General features: G+C 46.4%; 1 protein-coding gene across 1 annotated transcript in view; it reads right to left on the bottom strand.

Annotated features, from left to right (window-relative positions):
• Positions 1-23,853, bottom strand: part of PTH1R (parathyroid hormone 1 receptor) — a 144,767-nt gene that overhangs the window by 36,143 nt on the left and 84,771 nt on the right. The window contains exons 3-6 of the mRNA XM_028749813.2: positions 8,894-9,004; positions 7,384-7,502; positions 2,463-2,557; positions 1,028-1,214 (exon numbers count right to left, since the gene is read on the bottom strand). Coding sequence (XP_028605646.1) covers positions 1,028-1,214; positions 2,463-2,557; positions 7,384-7,502; positions 8,894-9,004 — 512 coding nt within the window. The remainder of the gene's footprint in view (positions 1-1,027; positions 1,215-2,462; positions 2,558-7,383; positions 7,503-8,893; positions 9,005-23,853) is intronic.

Genomic DNA, 23,853 nt, shown 5'->3' on the forward strand with positions numbered 1-23,853 from the left:
TTACAGGTGGTACATGACCCCAGTCAAGTTAGCAAAAATCTACCATTTGCCTGACAATAAGTGTTGGAAATGTAAAGAGACTGAAGGTACTTTCTATCACCTTTGGTGGACATGCCCGAAGATTAAGGCTTTCTGGGAAATGATTTATAATGAAATGAAAAAGGTACTTAAATGTACTTTTCTTAAAAAACCAGAGGCCTTCCTCTTAGGCATCGTCGGCCAATTGGTGTTAAAGAGGGATAGAACTTTCTTTATGTATGCTACAACAGCAGCAAGAATACTCATCGCAAAGTATTGGAAGACACAAGATCTACCCACTCTGGAAGAATGGCAGATGAAAGTGATGGACTATATGACATTGGCTGAGATGACTGGCAGAATCTGTGATCAGGGAAAAGAGACGGCGGAAGAAGAATGGAGAAAATTTAAAAGCTACCTTAAGGACTACTATAAACTTAATGAATGTTAGTATGTCGAGGTTTTTAGGAAAAAAAAGGGATACAGTGATATAAGATTAGATTATAGAAGAGATTAAGATGACAGAGGTTGGAAAGGAATATTTAGAAGTTGTTAAAAAATCATGGGCATTGGGATGCAGAAAGGGGGGTATGGGGGAGTCACGGAAAAGAGGTTCATGAAAAAATGTTATGAAACTATACGTGTTTGTATGTCTTTTTAAGTGTTTGTTTGTCTTTAAAAATTGTTGTAAAACCAATAAAAATTTTATATATATATATAAAAAAGAGACTAGAGGGCGGAGCAAGGCAGGGGGAAGGAGGCCTTGCCTGACAAAGTCTCTCTCCTCTCCTCACAGTTCTTCCTCCAGGCACAGCTTCCTTATGAGGAGTCCCAGGGCCAGGGGGTGGGGCAAGGCAGGTGGATGGAGGCCTTGCCTGATGGAGTCTCTCCCCTCCTCTTCTGGGATTTTGCGATGCCCACCAGTTTTCTAACACACCCCTGTTTTAATTGTCGAATCCTGTAGAGGTGTTGTATCGGGGGTTGCTGCTGCCCCGGGGCTCATACTCACCAACTGGGACTTGTCTGCTGGAGGTGCCTCCGTGATGGACTTGAAGTCCTCTTCCGAGATCCGCTCCATCTCCTCCAGCGCCGAGCCGGAGTACAGGACGGCGTCCTTCACGAAGATGCTGATGGCTCGCAGCATATAGGAGACAAACAGGTGCATGTGGATGTAATTCCTTGTGCAGTGCAAGCGCCTGACGTGGGAAACAGAAGGCAGAAGAAGGATGAGTTGTGGGGAGAAGGACCATCTCTTAGGTTAGCAACAATGTACAGAACTGCTACAAATATATGTTGGAAATGTAAAGAAAAGGAAGGCACTTTCTACCATATGTGGCGGAAGTGCAAGATAACAAAAGCATTCTAGGAAACAATATATAACGGAAAAAATGTTTAAGGTAACTTTTGTGACAAAACCAGAAGCCTTTTTAATAGGAATTACAGGTGAAGAGATACCAAAAGAGCAGAAAAGACTATTTATGTATGCGACGACAGCTGTGAGGATGCTTACATTAAAAACCTGACAGTACCAAATTATCCAAGGTTATTCACCAAAGCCAGACCAAACGTCTTTCCTTCCGCAGTGTTGGATGGTAGGTTGAGAGGAGTTCCCTACCAGGAGAGTCTTTGCTCATGTGCTCAAGACATCGATTCCATAAAACATATTTTGTTGCACTGTGCAAAATATGAGCAAGCCAGGGCAGAACTGATACTACCCTTGCTGGTACCTTCCCGGGAAAATCAAAGGCTCACTATGTCAGGTTCCTATTGGAAGACCGGACAAATGCTAGAGCATTAGCAGTGGCAAAGTTTTTATCGGTGGTTGCAAGATAAAACATTCTGAACAAAATGCTTGTTGAACCTGGAGGTAGGCTGCATGAATTGTGTATTGCTTTGTAATGATTTGTTGGGTCTCTGGACCATAATAAAGATTGTTGTTGTTGTTGTTGTTGTTGTTGTTGTTGTTGTTGTTGTTGTTGTTATACAATTCCATTCAACATATAGATGGGTTGATGAAGCATTTCTGTATCCTTCTGCTGCGCTGAAGAAGAATTCTACGAAACAGTGGGTATATCTGGAATCGCTGTTCACTACGTCTGTTTGCGAACCACTTCGGCAGCGTTGGGCGTCATAAAACAAAGCTTTACGGCTTGTTTTCATCAAAATCTGACCCATTGCTTCTTTCAGAGACTTGCATAGTCTACAAAGACTTTCAGAGACTTATAAGACTTACTTTCAGAGATTTATGAGATGTTTATTGGGTTTTTCATATTGTTCAACGTTCCGTATAGATTATATAAAGAGTTTTTACTGATACTGCATTGTTGTACTTGGTCATCGTGTTGCCTTGGATATTACCGATAATTGTTTGCAACACAGGGGTTTAATTGTTTGGTTGCACACACTGCATATGGCAGTGCAGACAAGAAGTTGCAGCTACTTACCTGAAGTATCCTAGGATAAGGACAGCGATGGTTAGGGACCCCAGTGAGATGGAATATCCGACAGTATAGATCAAATAAAGGCGATCGAAGACTTCCTGAAGCAAACACAAAGTAAGGGGAGAAAGAGAACGTTAAGGGAATTGCATTGAGAAACTGCCATTAATTTTGTTTCTCTGTAAAGGAACACAGGGAGCTGTTTTATACGGAGTCAGACCATTGGTGCAAGAAGATCAAACCTCTCCATTCTGAAGGAAATCAGCCCTGAGTGCTCACTGAAAGGACAGATCCTGAAGCTGAGGGTCCAATACTTTGGCCACCTCATGAGAAGAGAAGACTCCCTGGAAAAGACCCTGATGTTGGGAAAGGTGGAGGGCACAAGGAGAAGGGGACGACAAAGGACGAGATGGTGGGACAGTGTTCTCGAAGCTACCAGCATGAGTTTGACCAAACTGCGGGAGGCAGTGGAAGACAGGAGTGCCTGGCGTGCTCTGGTCCAGGGGGTCACGAAGAGTCGGACATGACTAAACAGCAACAACAACAATTTGATCAAACAGGTTTTTAGAAAGAAGCAGACTGTTGGACACAAGAGACAAGGCCTATTCAGTGGTGGCCCCGTATCTTTGGAACTCTCCGCCAAAGGAATTATGCAAGGTCCCACTTTCGCCATAGTTGAAACCAACGTTGAAAACATGGTTCTTCCCCATTACTAAAAGTAGGCTTTGACCTGCTGCCATTTTCGGTTTTGTAACTGTATTGCTTTACTTCCGATCTTTTTATTCTACTTTGCAGTTATTGTCTCCCGAAGCAGCTGAGATCAATTATGTGGAGAGAGAGAGAGATGTATTTAAAAGTGGGTTTCTATTGTTTTAATGCTGCTTGAAAGACTGCCTCTGAGCTGTTGAGTATTTTGCAGAAAGGGTTTCAAGGCTCTTTAGGCTGGCGCAATTAACGTGGATTAAAGCTGTCTGCCGCTCCAGCCCGGGGTACCCATTTGAAGGACAACAGTGGGCTTTTTGCGGTTAGGGATGTGACAGGGAGATGCATTGAAAAATGTGGGATGAATAAATGATGAACGGGGGGAAAGTGTAAACACCACGGAAGCCAATCGGGGAGAATGCAAGATGAATCCTCATTGTTGCACAACTTCTCTGCAAGCAAATCAGAGCAAATGCTCCATAAATATAATCTACGCTCTGTTGATAAGCTTCAGGAAAAGACAGGGATACCTTGGTTCTCAAACGCCTTGGTACTCCAATGCCTGGGTTTTCAAATGCCGAAAACCCAGGAGAAGCGTTTCGGTTTTCCAACGTTTTTCGGAAGCCGAACGTCCGATGTGGCTGTCGGCTATGGTTTCTGCGTTGCCTGCACCAATCAGAAGCTGCGCCTTGGTTTTTGAACATTTTGGAAGTCAAACGGACTTCCAGAACGGATTAAGTCTGGTGCTTTTGTTTTTGCTATTCATTTTGGTTTTTTGAGGCTTTTTCGGTTAATTTGTTTTTGTGACTGTGTGGAACCCAGTTCAGCTACTGATTGATTGATTGATTGTGTGACTGCGGAAATGGATAAAAGCCCCCCATCCAAACAATGACTATCAACAGTGCAGGTAAGAATTTAATATTTTTTTTTAAAAAAACCATCTGCAATACTGTCTTATTTATTTTATAGTACAGTACATTGATTATTGCTTTCATTTTATGGATCAATGGCCTTGTCAGATAGTAACAATCATGTTAAAATTGCTGTTTTAGGGTTTGTTTTTAAAAGTCTGGAATGGATTAATCCCATTTGCATTACTTTCTATGGGAAAGCGCGTCTTGGTTTTGGAACGCTTTGATTTTGGAACAGACTTCCAGAACGGATTAAGTGTGAGAACCAAAGTAGCACTGTAATGAAAGATGAATTGATTGTCTGGAGGAGACTTAAGTCAGCTTCGGCAGGATTTGCCCTGAACCGTGTCATATAATAGGGACAGGGGTAGCCTGAGCATAGCAATCCATGCACTGATAACCTCAAGGCTGGATTACTGCAATAAACTCTTTGTGGGGCTCAACATATTAATTTACAGAGTCCTGAACAACTTAGGTCCAGGTTATATCAGGGCTCGCCTGAATCCTTCTATTCCAGCTTGATTACTGAGATTATCTGAAGGTGCATCGCTGGTCATGAGTTGGTGAGGCTCATTTGACAATGAGAAACCGAGCCTTTCGTGTCATCAGCCAAGTCCTGCAGAACTCTCTGCCACTAGAGATTCAGTGGGCCAGCTTTTCAAAAACGCCTGCTGAAAACTTTTCTTTTTCTGCCAGACCAATGCAGGCAGTTAAGAATACATCTTCCCACAACAGTTAAGCGAAATCTGGTTTTATTATCATTTATAATATTATTATTATTAATTGGTTTTTGTGTACCCAGCACATCTGACTGGCTTGCCCCAGCCACTCTGGGCGGCTTCCAACAGACTATACAAACTGATTTAGTTCATAAAGTTTACATGCCGCTGGGTCATAAAAAAAGAACTTTCAGAAAAAGATGGTTGTCATTAATTAAAAAATTAGAAACAATAATTTAATTGAAAATGTACTGTACGAACAATAAGATGCTTGCAGAAATAGAGTGATACTGATAACCAAGAATTATTCAAAATGTAATAGTGGATTATATATCTATATACAAAATAAAATAATATGAATCTGTGCGAGGAATACAGATAACATAAGTAATACAATGCAAATTACTGGAAGTTACATATTTTAATTTGTTATGTAAGTGTAATATATTGTATTTGTTTATGTTTGTTTTTCTAACTTTTCTTACTTTATTGTTTTTATTCATTTGTATCATCTTTTGTATGATATGTTGTGTATATTTGTCTATGTGTGAAAATTGATAAAGGTTTTCTAAAATTAATTTAAAAATAATTTAACATTTTGATAGACTGGAAACAGGTTTAAACTCTCATCTCATTGCTTTTTCTGGTTTTTGTTGCATGCTTTTATGTTGGGAAATGCTTTGAGATTTTATGAGCTGGGGGCCTGTAAATATATATTTTATTTTTCCTCATAAATGATTTTTATCGGTTTTACATATTTATTCATAAAAATGTATATAAATGAGCAAACGATGGCACCCCTTTCTCCAATGGGACATTCAGAAAACCCGTGGCTGATCTTAAGCCCAGATCTTTCCACCCTTTGTGAGACCTTTTCCATAGCTGTCAACTTACAGATTTGAAAATAAGGGACCAGCAGCCTCGAAAATAAGGGATCAGTAGCCAAAATAAGGGATTTTCCGGGCACAGGTATGTTCAACTTCTGAGCCCTTCCGAGCCAAAGGCAGAAAGCCCAGCCAGCAGCCAAACGAAGCCTCAAGCGGTAGTTCCCACAGCGCAGCAACCCGGCAAAGGGGATGCAGCAAGGAAAACCACCGTCACCTCTCTGCTGGGAAGCGCTGAGCAAAGGCGAGTCCCCAGGCAACGCGGCCGATTTGATCGGCACAAGGCATGCAAGCTCCACCCCCCCAGTCATTCTTAGACTCCTTATTGGGTGAGCAACACAGCCAAGCAACACAGTTGGAGCCTCCCTCCTCCCTGGCTGGCAGGAAGGGAGGGAGAGGAGCTGTTTCCTTTGAAACCCGGGAAATTTAAGGGACATCATCAATAAGGGACAGCAGCAGAACACAGCGCTCGGATAAGGGACTTTCCCGCCAAATATGGGACAGTTGACAGCTATGCCTTTTCCCTCTCCTCGCTGCAAAAAAACCCTCATCCCTTTCCCCTTGCAAGTTTCAGTAAGGCAGGTGAAACCAGAGAGCTTTTGATTTGACATCTCTGGTTTTTGATCTGGCTTTGGAGAGAGCAGCTCCGGAATGCAAACCTCAGCCCTATTACATCAGAATCCCCAGGACCTGGGAATGTTTTCCTGGCCGTATTCACCGCTGGAAACGTGCGCTTGCCAAACTTAATCTCTTCAGAAGCTAAATAAACACGAGAGGCAATAGCCGCGGTTGAATTCAGCCGGTGGGCATGGACGCAGCGAAACGGCGCCTTTCCCCCCCATGCGCAGGGTTCGCACCGGGAAGTCAGGTATCTGGGCTGCACCAGCCTGTTGCTCTCTCTTTGCTCCCTGAAAGGCCACATTCATGGACCACATATTTATAGCTCCTTGAAACAGTCCTGGCTTGCCCCAAAGAATTCTGGGAGCTGTAGTTTGTGGAACTGGTCCCATCACCTCCTGGCAAATAGAAGGGGAAGAAATGGAGGCAGTGAGAGATTTTACTTTCTTGGGCTCCATGATCACTGCAGATGGTGACAGCAGCCACGAAATTAAAAGATGACTGCTTCTTGGGAGAAAAGCAATGACAAACCTAGACAGCATCTTAAAAAGCAGAGACGTCACCTTGCCAACAAAGGTCCGTATAGTTAAAGCTATGGTTTTCCCAGTAGTGATGTATGGAAGTGAGAGCTGGACCATAAAGAAGGCTGATCACCGAAGAATTGATGTTTTTGAATTATGGTGCTGGAGGAGACTCTTGAGAGTCCCATGGACTGCAAGAAGATCAAACCTATCCATTTTGAAGGAAATCAGCCCTGAGTGCTGACTGGAAGGACAGATCCTGAAGCTGAGGCTCCAATACTTTGGCCACCTCATGAGAAGAGAAGACTCCCTGGAAAAGACCCTGATGCTGGGAAAGATGGAGGGCACAAGGAGAAGGGGACGACGGAGGACGAGATGGTTGGACAGTGTTCTCGAAGCTACCAGCATGAGTTTGATCAAACTGCGGGAGGCAGTGGAAGACAGGAGTGGCTGGTGTGCTCTGGTCCAGGGGGTCACGAAGAGTCGGACACGACTAAACAACAACAATAAGCAATGCAGCCAACCCCGCCTGATGGAAATGTTTGTTTGTGGGGTTAATGAAACCAGCTCACCCTTTCCGTGGTGTTGATGGTGAGGAACTTGGCGCACTCGCTGTAGTTGGCCCAAGTGCGGTTGTTGCTGGGCACCAGAGCCCAGCTCCCGTTCAAGTCACACCGTCGATAGGCATGGCCTAGAAAGGAAGAGAAGAAGCGAGAGTTCAGGCGAGGCGAGGCAGCAGTTCGGGATGGGCGAATCTTTATTTCCGTTACTCCCCATTTCTCGGCTTTCCAGTCTTTATTTCTGTTCTCCATTTGTGATTCTCCCCACTCTCCTCAGCATCTTAGCACAAATTTCTCTTATTCCGCATATTTTTGCAGGCAGGTTTCTGCAAAAAGCCATTTCCCCCGAATGCATTTCTGCACGTTATTTTTCGCTAATAAATGCATTTTTGTGCAGAGATACATTTTTAACACACCCTCCTCAGAATCTTAGCACAAATTTCTTTTATTCTGCATATTTTTGCAGGCAGGTTTCTGCATTTTTGTGCACAGATACCATATTTTTCGCTGTATAAGACGCACCTTTCCTTCCTAAAAAGTAAGGGGAAATGTGTGTGTGTCTTATATGGAGCGAATGCAGGCTGCGCGGCTAAGCCAGAGGCCAGAACAGCGAGACTGCGCACGGGGAGCCTTTACCTCCCGCAAAAGCACGCACGCTCCGCACGCTCTTTAAAGGTTGCGCAGCTCTTGGGGGCTTTTCCCCGAGGAGGAAGGAGGGCAACCCATCAGTGACAGGCTGCCCTCCTCCCTCCTCGGGGAAAAGCCTGCAAGCGCCGCACACACGCTCCACGCGGCTCGTTAAAGGGAGCACTGAGCAGAGCCTGGGATGCATACAGGCTCTGCTCAGCGCTCCCTTTAAAGAATATTTTTGTCCTTGCACCCCCCCTCTAAAAACTAGGTGCGTCTTATGGTCAGGTGCATCTTATGGAGCGAAAAATACGGTGCATTTTTAGCACACCCTCCTCAGCATTTTAGCGCAACTTTCTCTTATTCCATATATTTTTGCAGGCAGGTTTCTGCAAAAAGCCATTTCCCCGGAATGTTATTTTTCGCTAATAAATGCATTTTTGGGCACAGGTACATTTTTAGCACGCATCGCTTGGCTGGAGAACAGCACTGCAAATTGCGAGCACTGCAGACTGCCCAAAAGGGCTGGGCATTAGGTTTTAGAAAGTGCCAGTTAGCTAGATTCCCCTTTGCAGGTGAACTGAACTGAGCTTTTGGGTTAATGCAGGTGTGAGGATAGGCCTGGACCTCTCTGGAAGATGTTACACCAGCTCCCAAGCGTCTGAAGCATGTTGCAACCCATGCTTCATAGCAACGTTTCCCTACACTGGAGAGCAAAGATTGTGCCCTCTTTCTAACAGGAGCGCCAGCCCTTTGAGGTGCTCCAGGGTGAAGTTCAGGAGAAGAAACCCAGAGGTTTGCTGAGAACCAAAGTCCAGCCGTGCTACACACTCGCTGCCCACCCTCCTTGCCGAAAGATCTCAGCTGATCAAACTGGGCCAAACAATGGCCTTACCTTCGTGGTTGAAGTCGTAGATGTAATCTGGGCAGGGCATGGCCACTGTCTTGCCCGGGGCACCTTCAGGCCAGCAGATGAGGTTGTCCCACTCGGGGACGCAGAACCCATCTGGGAAAGCAAAGGAAAGAAATCTATAGTTGAAGGGCTGCAATGGAAACAGAGCCAGGAATCGTCCGTGAAAAGCGACCAAGCTTAGGAGGAGAAATTTCACAGTTCTGGTGAAAGATGTAGGGACAGGATTCCCACCTGCACAAGGACTGTTCCAGGAGGAACTGTTCTGCTCCTAGAGTAAGTGACCCTGGAGAAATTCCACAAACCCGATCAAATATCTTTGTTTGTGCACTTTGACATTCCTCGGATATTTCATCCATTTATGAACTTCTGAAGTCACCCTGAAATTCCACTCTCAGCCAAGCATGGCAGGAACGTTTAGCGATGAACAGGACCTACCCATCTGAAAAACAGACAGAGCCTCAGCCCCACATTCAGGTCTTTGTTTTACACGAGGGATTTGGGGGTATTTGGTTCCAGATCCGGTCTGCTCACGGGATGCCCTGTTCAAAGAAAACACGCTGCGCTTGGGCATGGTGGCAAGAGGCCTGTTTGGTTTCATTTCTCAGCTGTAACTCCCAGCTGCCTGGAAATGAGGCAGGAGAATTGCCCCGAGAGACCCTGATGGGAAGCAGAATCGCTGCAAACAGCCTTGGGCAAACACCGAGGGACCGGTTCCTCCTACCCACAGGGTACAGTGGTCTTGGCAGCCTTCGCGCCTTCCCACTTTGAGATGCTGTAAGGGAAAGGGATGTTTGGATGAACGAGATTCCTGAGGCAAATGTTGATGGTCCTTGCCACCGCGCTGAGGTGGGGTTTGCTTTCTCAGATGCGTGCTTCTCCCAAGTTGCTGATGAGTGCAAAACAAAACCATTTCTCCTATCATCCATGTCACCTCAAAGAGCATGCAAAAAGCACCCGGGTGGATCAGGCTAAAGCATGGGTAGGCAAACCAAGGCCTGGGGGCTGGATCCGGCCCAATCGCCTTCTAAATCTGCCTCGTGAATCAGCATGTTTTTACATGAGTAGAAGTGTGCTTTTATTTAAAATGCATCTCTGGGTTATTTGTGGGGCATAGGAATTCGTTCATTTCCCCCAAAAAATATAGTCCAGCCCCCCACAAGGTCTGAGGGACAGTGGACCTGCTGAAAACGTTTGCTGGCCCCTGCCCTAAATCGCCTCGGTCCAGTATACCTGAAGGAGCATCTTCACCCGCATTGTTCAACCTGGACACTGAGGTCCAGCTCCGAGGGCCTTCAGGTGGTTCCCTCCCTGCGAGAAGTGAAGTTACAGGAAACCAGGCAGAGGGCCTTCTTGGTGCTGGCGCCCGCCCTGTGGAATGCCCTCCCATCAGATATCAAAGAAATAAACAACTATATAACATTTAGAAGACATCTGAAGGCAGCCCTGTTTAGGGAAGTTTTTAATGACTGATGTTTTAAAGTTTAAAGACAAAAGGAAGCAGATTATTATGGTCAATATTAGACCCGTGTAGAGGATGGGGGAAGTCAACAAAGAAAATGGATTTGAAATTTGGTTAAAATATATTGTTCATTAGAGTATTTTTGAGGAATGTTTTTTTTTTTTTTTGCTATGGTCCCTTTTGTTAACACTGTTATTTCTCTTCTGTTTATTTTTTATTATTTTTCTTTATTTGCTATATAATGTATGTCTGCGTGTTATGTCTGTTTGTCCGCACATAAAATAAAACAAAAAATAGAAAAACAAACAAAAAACAAAGGGACATTGTGGACAGGCAAAAACACCCCAGGAAATTATGAAGCATGGCAAGGAAAGGGGTGTAGCTAGAAAGGGTGTGTAAAAGGTAAAGGTAAAGGACCCCTGACAGTTAAGTCCAGTCATGAACGACTCTGGGGTTGCGGCGCTCACCTCGCTTTACTGACCGAGGGAGCCGACGTTTGTCCGTGGACAGTTTTTCCGGGTCATGTGGCCAGCATGATTAAGCCGCTTCTACCGAACCAGAGCAGCGCATGGAAACGCCGTTTACCTTCCCACCGGAGTGGTACCTATCTATCTACTTGCACTTTGACGTGCTTTCGAACTGCTAAGTTGGCAGTAGCAGGGACCGAGCAACGGGAGCTCACCCCGTCGCGGGGATTCGAACCGCCGACCTTCTGATCGGCAAGCCCTAGGCTCTGTGGTTTAGACCACAGCTTGGGGAGATTCTCAAGGGCCAGGTAAACAGGTTTGGAGGGCCACATTCTGACTCCAGCCTTGAGGTTCCCCATCCCTGAGATAGACACTCTGATCCACCTTTCAGGGCTCTGATCATTTTTTAAATCACTCTTAATATCTAAACTAGCCTTGATAATAAGTGGGATTCTCCTGGCTCAATTGCTTTGTGTTTCCTCTCTGCCCCGGGTTTGCATTTGCCACAAGCTCTGCCTCGATGCGAAAAGAGCACATTGAAACCATCTGCACAAACGCTCTGGCCGGGAAGCAAAAAAGCAAACAAGGTGCCGAGGTGTTTATCCAGGAGGGCGGAATAATAAATCATCCCTGGGTTTCTCTGGCACGGCGGACGAGGCAGCAGAGACCGCAAGCCGGGATACGCTGTGCCCTTGTGGTCAGCCCATTACGGGAAGGACAGCCCGTGGGTTGGAGAGAAAAGGAGCAAAGCAGCCCAAATTATTTCGGCGGGGCGTGGGGAGGATGAGCATGAATCGGGTCTGTGTCAAATGGCCACCAAGAACTTTTGCTGGCCTTAAGAACATAGTAAGGACCTGCTTAAAAAGCAGAGACATCACCTTGCCTGTATATGGTTTTCCCAGTAGTGAGGTATGGAAGTGAGAGCTGGACCATAAAGAAGGCTGATCACCGAAGAATGGATGCTTTTGAATTCTGGTGCTGGAGGAGCCTCTTGAGAGTCCCATGGACTGCAAGAAGATCAAACCTCTCCATTCTGAAGGAAATCAGCCCTGAGTGCTCACTGGAAGGACAGATCCTGAAGCTGAGGCTCCAAGACTTTGGCCACCTCATGAGAAGAGAAGACTCCCTGGAAAAGACCCTGATGTTGGGAAAGATGGAGGGCACAAGGAGAAGGGGACGACAGAGGACGAGATGGTGGGACAGTGTTCTCGAAGCTACCAGCCTGAGTTTGACCAAACTGCGGGAGGCAGTGGAAGACAGGAGTGCCTGGCGTGCTCTGGTCCAGGGGGTCAACAAGAGTCGGACACCACTAAACGACTAAACAACAACAACAAGGACCTGCTGGATTAAGCCAGCGGCCCATCGAGTCCAGCATCCTTGCTCTCACAGTGGCCAAGCAGATTCCTCCAATGGAAACCTGCAAAGCAGGATCTGAACACAAGACCCCCAGTGTTCAGAAGAATTGCTTCCTCCAACTGTAGAGACAAGAGCAGAGTCGTGATGGCTAGTAACCATTGGTAGCGTTCACCTCCATGACCTCCAGATCGCAGCTATAACAAAGGCGGCATTTTTTCATCTCCGCCAAGCTAAGCAGTTGGCTCCTTACCTCTCTCGCCCTGACCTAGCCACTGTGATCCACGCAATGGTCACCTCCAGACTGGATTATTGTAACTCGCTCTATGTGGGGCTGCCCTTGAGACTGACACAGAAACTTCAGCGGGTGCAGAATGCTGCAGTGAGACTCCTTACGGGGTCTTCGCTGCGAGATCACATTCATCCAGTGCTATACCAGCTGCACTGGCTCCCGGTGGAGTACAGGATCAGGTTTAAGGTGCTGGTTTTAACCTTTAAAGCCCTATATGGCCTAGGACCCTCATACCTACGGGACCGCCTCTCCTGGTATGTCGCACGGAGGACCTTACAGTCTGCAAACAAAAACATCTTGGAGGTCCTGGGCCACAGGGAGGTTAGGCTGGCCTCAACCAGAGCCAGGGCTTTTTCGGCCATGGTCTCGATCTGGTGGAATGCTCTGTCCCAAGAGACTAGGGCATCTTTCTGCAGGGCCTGCAAGACAGAGCTGTTCCACCAGGCCTTTGGCCAAGGCATAGTCTGACCCCCTCTGTTGGTAATCCTCACAGAACTCTAGCCCAATGGTTGCCATTAATTTGATTCTGAATTGACTTTAGAATGAATTGATTTTAGAATGCTGTGTTACTTTTATTGTTGTTAGCCACTCTGAGCCCGGCTTCGGCTGGGGAGGGCAGGATATAAATAAAAAATTATTATTATTATTATTATTATTATTATTATTATTATTATTATTATTATCTGCCCAATCCTGTTTTAGAATCATAGAATCATAGAATCATAGAGTTGGAAGAGACCACAAGGGCCATCGAGTCCAACCCCCTGCCAAGCAGGAAACACCATCAGAGCACTCCTGACATATGGTTGTCAAGCCTCTGCTTAAAGACCTCCAAAGAAGGAGACTCCACCACACTCCTTGGCAGCAAATTCCACTGTCAAACAGCTCTTACTGTCAGGAAGTTCTTCCTAATGTTTAGGTGGAATCTTCTTTCTTGTAGTTTGGATCCATTGCTCCGTGTCCGCTTCTCTGGAGCAGCAGAAAACAACCTTTCTCCCTCCTCTATATGACATCCTTTTATATATTTGAACATGGCTATCATATCACCCCTTAACCTCCTCTTCTCCAGGCTAACCATGCCCAGCTCCCATGCCCAGTAGTTAAAGCTACTCAGGTTGGTGCCTGAGTAGTGGCAGGGAGTTCCATAGTTTAACAAGCCCTGCTCTGGAGAGGTATGTTTTTAAATACGTCCTTTTAAACCTCTCTTTTACTCTGATCGTAATTATGTTATATATATATTCAAGAACCTACGCTTAGATATGCATATGCTTTCTGGATGTATCGTTGATTGTTTTCTGGCTAGTAAAGCTGGAATCCTAATTATGGGTCTGGGCAGTTTTTATTCCAAAAGGAGCCAGCTTTTATGCACCCAATTGCTTCATCCTGTGAAATTTTAATATCTGCAATATTCCGTATTTTTCGCTCCATAAGACGCACTTTCTCCCTCCTAAAAAGTAAGGGGAAATGTGTGTGCCTCTTATGGAGCGAATGCTTGGTCCCTGGAGCCGAATTGCCCAGGGGCGAAAAGCAGATCATGCTTTTTCTTTTTTAGAAAGAGGGAAGTGGGTGTTCAAACAAAGCCGCTGATCGTTTGCCGATTGGTTTGAGATAAGGGATGCTAGAGATAAAGGAGGCTGCCTGGAAGGGGGGAGGTAAAGACAGCAAACTTGCAAGGAGAGGAGACAGGAAGACTAAAGCAATGAGGAGATAAATTAGAAGAAAAGGAGGAGCAAAAAACTCCTCCAACTAAAGAAAAGACACTAAGGCAAACAAGCGAACGGGAGGGAGATAAGGGATGCTAGCGATAAAGGAGGCTGCCTGGGAGCAGGGAGGTAAAAGCCCATGGATCCTCAGGATTTTTGAATTGGGTCACCCCAAATTCACCATCCGATCACATAGCATGTCCATGGCTACAGCCTGCACCAAAAAAATCACGCATCTACTGTTTCGCGGGGCCGCAATGGTGTAAAAACGTGGTTACAAAGCACGGAAGCACATGGATTCTCAGGATTTTTGCATTGGGCTACCCCAAACTCACCGTCAAATCACATGTCTGTGGCCACAGCATGAACCACAAAAATCATACACCGTTTCGTTCAGAATATTTTTTTCCCTTGTTTCCCTCCTCTAAAAACTAGGTGCGTCTTATGGAGCGAAAAATACGGCACCCTTAAAACCAACTCACAATCCTTTCATTTTGAATCAGTGAATGGCAGGCAGGCAGCTGCAGAAACCCGGGAGGCAGAAAATAACTTTTGAGACTGTGAAATAAGTGTGTGTGCCCGCCCTCGGGGAGGGGGGCCTGCAGACAATGAGCCAAAGTCCTCGAACGTATTCCTATTTTCATCCGTCCGAGGTGATGCTTTGCCCTAGCAAATAAGAGATTTATTTATTTGGGGAAGGAGGCGGGACGGACGGGACGGACCCGAGCTAAGATGGAAACAGTCGAGCGGCACCCAGAATAGACACGCTGCAAGCCTGGAAGTTTGGTGTTAATAACAGGCTTTTGTGAAGCGCCTCCTTCTCTCTCTGCCTTTTCCGCAAAATGTCCCTTCTTCCTTTCCAAACCGTGGTCAACACACAGGCTCCTAATTCATAAAAAGCGAAGGGAGAAGGGGGTTGGGTGGGGGCCTGGACGGTCCAGGGCTGCTTATTTCTCTTCATCCCTTTCCAGGGCCACATTTTGGGGTGGGCACCTCATGCCCACCGCCGAGGTCGCGACGTCATGTTTACCTACGTCTCGAGAAACACACGGCATTTGGGGGTTTCCTGTTCCTCCGGGACGCCTTTCATCTGGGAGCTAAATTTAAAAAGCAAGCAAGCAAACCGCAGCCTTGTGGGGACAAATTTTTCTGCTCCAGGTTTTTTTTTTAAAGGAAAAAAACCACAAGTCTTTCTTGGGTTTTCCCTCCCTGGAAACCTGAGCCAAGGGCTGCATATGGGAAACGTTCAGAGGGCTGGAAAATGAGTTGATACCGCAAAAGCTGGAGGCTCTGGGACGTGGGAAGGTGTGGCCCTCCTCTCCTCTCTATGTGGCCCTTGGTGACAGTTCCTCCTCGGCCACACACCCCTCTCCCACCACGGGCCAAGCACCCCTCACTGCCCGTTTCGCACCCTTCTTGAAACCAGACGGCCATCTGCAAGGGTTTCTTTAGCAGAGATTCCCTTCCAACTCTACAATTCCACGATTCAATGAGTGTTTCCGCCTTTCCTGAAGCTCCAGTCGTGCCTCTTCCTTGCCTGGACAGACGTACACATGAGAGTCGGTGCAATAATTTGCAGAGATGGGGCTTCAGTGGGAGAAGGAAGCAGGGGAGCAGCCTGCCCCCCCCGAAAAAGGTAAAGGGACCCCTGACCATTAGGTCCAGTCGCAGATGACTCTGGGGTTGCGGCGCTCATCTCGCTTTACTGGCTGAGGGAGCCGGCGTACAGCTTCCGGGTCATGTGGCCAGCATGACTAAGCTGCTTCTGGTGAACCAAAGCAGCGCACAGAAACACCATTTACCTTCCCGTCGGAGCGGTACCTATTTATCTACTTGCACTTGGACGTGCTTTCGAACTGCTAGGTTGGCAGGAGCAGGGACCGAGCCACGGGAGCTCACCCCATCGCGGGGATTCGAACCGCCGACCTTCTGATCAGCAAGTCCTAGGCTCTGTGGTTTAACCCACAGCGCCACCCGCGTCCCCCCACGAGAGTCTGCAATAATTTGCGGTCCACAACCCAAAAAAGTAATGGAACGCGTTACTTCCGGGTTTCGCCGCTCGCACAGGCGCTCAAAATGATGTCACGCGCATGCACGGAAGCAGCAAAACGTGACCCGCACAGACACATGCTACGTTCACTTCAGGATGCAAACAGGGCTCTGGAACGGATCCTGTTCGCATCCAGAGGTACCACTGTATTGGTTACAGGTGATGAGCGGTATTGGCTTAGGCATTGGTCCTAACTGACTATACAGTGGTACCTCGGGTTACAGACGCTTCAGGTTACAGACTCTGCTAACCCAGAAATAGTACCTCGGGTGAAGAACTTTGCTTCAGGATGAGAACAGAAAGGTTGGCAGTTCGAATCCCTGCGACGGGATGAGCTCCCGTTGCTCAGTCCCTGCTCTTGCCCACCTAGCAGTTCGAAAGCACGTCAAAGTGCAAGTAGAGATGAGTGCCGCAACCCCAGAGTCGGCCACGTCTGGACTTAATGGTCAGGGGGTCCCTTTACCTTTTACCAATGCTACAATTCAGATTCATGCACTTATTTAATTCCTCTCTTGCTCCCAAGTCATTCTTCCTTCCCCCTCGAGGAAGAGCCACGACGATCGAGCCTCAAGGACGGCTCTCATTTCGCTAATTAAGTGCTTTTGTTCACGATTAAGACCTGGAGAGAATTACGGAAAGGCCACCAAAGTTTTACGGGAGATCTGTGCTCCCCAGGAACATCACAAGCAGGGCGGGTGGAGTCAGTACAATTTTACGAGCCCCTCGATTGCAGCAGCTCCACAATGGAATCGATTCCATGTGGCTCCCCTCTTAAATGGGGTTTGGTTTCTGGGTCCTCCCCTCCCTCCCTATTAGGAGGAATCAGGTTTTCATTGGAGTAAATGTTGGAGGGTATGTGAGAATTTTAGGGCAAAAGTCAGAGGCGCATGAAATCCGATGTGTGTTACTCCAGGAGGTATGAATTAGGTCGGCCTGTTTGCAAAATGTGGACTGAGGAATATTCCTGCACTCCGATAGTTCCATTACTGGCTATTTGGGCTTCGTTCAAGAATGACAGAGACTGTTTTGCTTCCCTTCATGCTTTGAAGGTCAGAGGCGATCCGGACTCTAGCATCTGGAGATTGTACCCCCACCCCAAGAAAGAAGAAGAAGAGTTTGGATTTGATATCCCGCTTTATCACTCCCCTTCAGGAGTCTCAAAGCGGCTAACATTCTCCTTTCCCTTCCTCCCCCACAACAAACACTCTGTGAGGTGAGTGGGGCTGAGAGACTTCAGAGAAGTGTGACTGGCCCAAGGTCACCCAGGAGCTGCATGTGGAGGAGCGGAGACGCGAACCCGGTTCACCAGATTACAAGTCTATCGCACTTAACCACTACACCACACTGGCTCTCGGTCCCAGCTCCTGCCAACCTAGCAGTTTGAAAGCACGTTAAAGTGCAAGTAGATAAATAGGTACCGCTCTGGCAGGAAGGTAAACGGCGTTTCCGTGCACTGCTCTGGTTCTCCAGAAGCGCCGCAACCCCAGAGTCAGCCATGACTGGACCTAATGGTCAGGGGTCCCTTTACCTTTAAGAATGCTTTAACCTTGCCGCTCCTTTACCTCCCTGTCTGTATAAGTTATTTTGCAAGTGACTTCCACTGCAAACCATGGAGATATTTCCCTGTCTTCTGGGGATCATTCACGTCCTTTGCCAGACTGTTTATTTCCAAGCTGAGGCTTTGTCTAACTTACCGTATTTTTTGCTCTATAAGACTCACTTTTTCCCTCCTAAAAAGTAAGGGGAATTGTGTGTGCGTCTTATGGAGCGAATGCAGGCTGCGCAGCTATCCCAGAAGCCAGAACAGCAAGAGGGATTGCTGCGTTCACTGCACAGCGATCCCTCTTGCTGTTCTGTCTTCTGGGATTCAGAATATTTTTTCCCTTGTTTTCCTCCTCCAAAAACTAGGTGCGTCTTGTGGTCTGGTGCGTCTTATAGAGCGAAAAATACGGTACATAAGAAAGAACACTTTCTGGTTTGCGGGGAGACACTGACAAGCTGATCGTTTGTCCTTTTCTCTTTAGAAGGGTAAAACTTGGGACAGTGACCGCCGTTCTGCTGGAATTATTTTGTCAGCTTTTGCTGCCCGCTATCGAATACAAGCTTATCTAGTCCCATTAACATCAATAGGTTTTTACAAGGCATTGTCTGTAATCTCTTTGTTGAATCTGTGAAATATACTCGGAGTCGAGAGTGGATTTCATGCTCCTTATTCAGCTCATAGTGGTGAGGAGGAATGGAAGTTCCCCCAGAATGTCTGCTTTATATACATCATTTACAAAATGGGCCCCATGTGATTGGCTAATTCCGGGATTCTCCTGTAAGCCAATCAGGTTGCGGATTTACTTCCACCTGGAGATGGATTGGGTGGCTCCTGTGGACCAATCAGACTGCTGCGTTCTGGATCCTATTCAACTCAGTACATAACACCCTGGCTGGGTTAAAAGTTATCAGAACATAGTGTATGCAACAACAGCTGAGCGGGTGCTATTTGCCCAAAGATGGGAGGATAAATTACCTACAAAAGAAGAATGGTGGACTATGCCGAAATGGAGAAAATCAGACCCAGGAAATCAGAGATCAAGAGGACGATAGATTAAATAAAGAATGGGGAAATTTTATAAGTTACTTGAAAGAACACTCTAAGCAATTTAAAACATAGGCAGGATTGTAAAAAACAACAACACTTGCAATGAAGTGGGAATTATGGTTACAACTGAGTTTTAAGAAAATATGGAGAAGGGCCTTCTCTGTGGTGGCACCCGCCCTGTGGAACACCCTCCCACCAGATGTCAAATAGAAAAACAACTACCTGAAATTTAGAAGACATCTGAAGGCAGCCCTGTTTAGGGAAGCTTTTAATGTTTAATAGGTTATTGTATTTTAATATTCTGTTGGAAGCCACCCAGAGTGGCTGGGGAAACCCAGCCAGATGGGCAGGGTATGTAAAAATCAATCAATCAATCAATTATATGATACGATGCAGTTTGAAAAGAATATTTAGCGAAACCATGGAGGGGTGGAGGGAAGTCTTTGGATTCTGAGAATCCTATTTGTAAAATGATTATGATTTAAGTAGGTCAGTACTTATTCATTTGCGACATTTCTCTACTGCTTTTTCCTCTAAGGAGTTCAAGGTCCATGGTTCTCCTCTGAACATTTTATCAGGTTTGTGGGGCCGGGTGGGGATTCGAACCCTAGCCTCCCAGGTCCTAGACAAACACTTTAACCATTACACCACCATTGGCTCTCAGGCAAGCAGGGAGACTGGTTTTCCACCAGTATCTAAAAGTGGAGGTGGTGGGGAGCTGGTTTCAGGAGGCAAAACCCATCTGGGTGGCCCTTTTCCCTCAAAGCTCCTTGAGGGACCTCTTAGAACGATAGAATCATGGAATTGTAGAGCTGAAGGGGATCCCAAGAGTCGTCCAGTCGAACCCCTTGCAATGGAGGAATCTCAGCTAAATCATCCAACATCTGCTTAAAAATCTCCAAGGAAGGTGAGTCGAGAACCTCCTCAGGGAGACCTTTCCCCTCTCAAACAAATCTCACTGTCAGAAAGCTTTCCCTCTTGGCTGAAAGGTCTTGCACAATTGCTTTTGCTACCCATTTCCAGAGCCACCTTGTCCGCGTTAATAAATCAGATTGCATCTTAAAGCTAAAAAAATGAAAAAATGGTCTATGGAACACTCCAAAGCCACTTCTGAACGTTTTGGCCAAGTGTCTGTACATTCTCTTAATTATGTATGACTTCATCTCGCTCATTAAAACTAACAGGACACAGACCCCGGGCCTAAGCGGACCTGACAGCTCTTACAAGCTTGGGAGCGCGGTAGGAAAGAACATCCGGTTTCTACAAAACACTCTCCCGCTCTCACTTTGTTCAAAGCCCCTCTCCTAGCTTGGCTTTCCTTCCAGGCAATTTTCACCTTCATTGTGGCCCTTAAGTGGGAAATCCCTTACCTCTCTCTCTTCTCTTCCTCCAATCCCTGTTCCACATGTGCAGCAAATTCATTGGAACCCTTTTACAAAATCAGATCTGTTGGACAGCTGAGATCTTTATTATTATTATTATTATTATTATTATTATTATTATTATTATTATTATTATTACTATTACTAGTGTTCTTATATCACACATGTATACATTATCATATTACATTACAGGGCATATTATAATATAATTTCCAACATGTATTCAAAGTTTATATACCAAATTTATGTACCTAAAGAAAGAAAAAACAAAAAACAAAGACATGAAGCCATTTCAAAATAGTATTTGTACCAACACTATGGACTTCCTGTCAATTTCATTGTATATATATATATATATATATATATTATATAAATGAATGTACTCTTATTATTGTATATTTCTTTACATTTTACCTAATACATTCCAATATCAATATGTACCCTTAATCTTGTTTCTCAACTCAATTTCTCTCCAACGTCAATCGAATGCTAGCATAGATAGCGAACCTTTACTATATTTTTGAACATATATCTTATATCTATCCTATTTTTCCATAATTTTTTGTTTTGAATTGCCTCTCAGGCTATTTGTCAACTGCGCCATTTCAGCAAATTCTTGTAGTTTATAATGCCAATCTTTTATTGTCAGGGCTTCTTCTTCCTTCCACCCATTTGCCACCAAAGTCCGGGCTGCAGCTGTTGCGTATAAAAATACCTCTCTAGAGAGAGTGGACAGCTCAGATCTAAGGTCCTGCAAGCAGATCTGGCAAGCTCTGCTGCTCTGAACGACAGAGCTGTCCGGAAATCAAGGAGTTCACATTTGTCCCCTTGTCACCTTTGCCTCTGTATCTCTGCTGATCTAGGATTCTTAGCTCTCAGCGGCTGCTTCAGGGAAACAAAATAAAAAAATTCCTTCCAGTAGCACCTTAAAGGTAAAGGTAAAGGGACCCCTGACCGTTAGGTCCAGCGGCGGACGACTCTGGGTTTGCGGCGCTCATCTCGCTTTATTGGCCGAGGGAGCCGGTGTACAGCTTCCGGGTCATGTGGCCAGCAGGACTAAGCCGCTTCTGGCGAATCAGAGCAGCGCATGGAAATGCCATTTACCTTCCCGCCGGAAGGTATTTATCTATTTATCTACTTGCACTTTGATGTGCTTTCAAACTGCTAGGTGGGCTGGAGCAGGGACTGAGCAACGGGAGCTCACCCCGTCGCGGGGATTTGAACCGCCGACCTTCTGATCGGCAAGTCCTAGGCTCTGTGGTTTAACCCACAGCGCTACCCGCGTCCCTTAGTAGCACCTTAGAGACCAACTAAGTTTGTTATTGGTATGAGCTTTCGTGTGCAAGAAGTGTGCATGCACACCAAAGCTCATATCAATAGAGGGTGAAAGAGGAGAGCGCAAAATATGGTCTGAAGCTCAACATCAAAAAAGCGAAGATCATGGCCACTGGGCCCAACACCTCCTGGCAAATAGAAGGGGAATAAATGGAGGCTGTGAGAGATTTTACTTTCTTGGGCTCCATGATCACTGCAGACGGTGACAGCAGTCACGAAATTAGAAGACGCCTGCTTCTTGGGAGAAAAGCAATGACAAACCTAGACAGCATCTTAAAAAGCAGAGACATCACCTTTCCAACAAAGGTCCCTATAGTTAAAGCTCTGGTTTTCCCAGTAGTGATGGATGCAAGTGAGAGCTGGACCATAAAGAAGGCTGATCACCGAAGAATGGATGCTTTTGAATTATGGTGCTGGAGGAGACTCTTGAGAGTCCCATGGACTGCAAGAAGATCAAACCTCTCCATTCTGAAGGAAATCAGCCCTGAGTGCTCACTGGAAGGACAGATCCTGAAGCTGAGGCTCCAAGACTTTGGCCACCTCACGAGAAGAGAAGACTCCCTGGAAAAGACCCTGATGTTGGGAAAGATGGAAGGCACAAGGAGAAGGGGACGACAGAGGACGAGATGGTGGGACAGTGTTCTCGAAGCTACCAGCATGAGTTTGACCAAACTGTGGGAGGCAGTGGAAGACAGGAGTGCCTGGCGTGCTCTGGTCCAGGGGGTCACGAAGAGTTGGACACGACTAAATGACTAAACAACAACAACAAGGTGCTACTGGAAGGAATTTTTAAATTTTGTTTCAACTACGGCAGACCAACACGGCTACCTACCTGCTTCAGGGAAGACTCTTACTCTTAGGCTCATGCTTTCGAGTCCCCCATGTTGGGTAAAAAGATTTCTGCATTGCAGTGGGGTTAGACTAGAATTCCTTTGTGGTCCCTTCCAGCAAGATGATTCTGCAAATGTGGGTTTTAGAGCCCCCCCCCCCAAACATGGGCACTGCTGTGTCTTACTGCAGGTCTACTCCGAGGTCAAAAGTACAGGAAAAAGCACCAGAGGTGGGAGGGAGTCTCAATGAGGTGCTAATTGGCTGATGTAATGAAGATCCACCAGGATGCGGTTAAAGTGGGTGGGATTCTGCGCATATGGAGCAGGAATCCGAAATAAGCAGAAAAGGCTGTGCAGCGTGTATTCAGGACACACACACACACACACAAGAACTTTTGTTTTTGGAAAGGGATGTTTTCATAACCATGAGACCCAGCCTCGTCCCAGAGCGACTCACAGCTAGGACTCTAAAGGGAAAACTGCTTTCTGGGTGGCAAACAGGGCTCTCCGTGGTTTCAATGAAGAACAGCTGCAGTATTGACAAGGGACTGAGAGTTTGTCACAAACACAGACACACGTACACACACCCTCTGCAAACTGACACACACACACACACACTCTCTCTGGCTCCCTGCATCTGGCACCCATTAAACGAAACTTGAAATAGAAAATATATGCGCGAGACTGAACCAGCCCTGTGGTGGGTGTGGGGGCCTGGTAATTTTGACAGACGGGGCCAGACACACACAATTTGGACCCCCAAATACATCAGATTGATGACTCTTGGGGAAGCGGAAAGCAGCATTTGGTTGCCAACTGACTGGGGGAAACGGCCGGGTCTGCTCTTGTGTCATTAACAGCATCTTCATCTGCAGTGACTGAGAGGCAGCATGATTTAGTGGTTATGGCATTGGACTAGGGGTCTGGATTCAAATCCCCACGATCCACGGATAACTTCTGCAGGTAAAAGGTAAAGGGACCCCTGACCATTAGGTCCAGTCGTGGCCGACTCTGGGGTTGCGGCGCTCATATCGCTTTATTGGCCGAGGGAGCCGGCGTACAGCTTCCGGGTCATGTGGCCAGCAGGACTAAGCCACTTCTGGCGAACCAGAGCAGCGCACGGAAACGCCGTTTACCTTCCCGCCGGAGAGGTACCTATTTATCTACTTGCACTTTGATGTGCTTTCGAACTGCTAGGTTGGCAGGAGCAGGGACCGAGCAACGGGAGCTCAACCCGTCGCGGGGATTTGAACCGCCGACCTTCTGATCAGCAAGTCCTAGGCTCTGTGGTTTAACCCACAGCACCACCCGTGTCCCTAACTTCTGCAGATGAGGCTGCTATTAGACGTGCAAGCTGATTTCTTTTTCAAAGGCAAAAAGTTGGCAATCTGATCCGCCCACGAATGATTCTGGACATTATCTGTGTATGACTGTGGACAACTCCGCTTGAGTGTGCAGTGCACTCAGGAGAGAGGGAAAAG

The sequence above is a fragment of the Podarcis muralis genome, chromosome 12, assembly GCF_964188315.1.
Source record: "Podarcis muralis chromosome 12, rPodMur119.hap1.1, whole genome shotgun sequence".
NCBI classification, from domain to species: Eukaryota; Metazoa; Chordata; class Lepidosauria; order Squamata; family Lacertidae; genus Podarcis; species Podarcis muralis.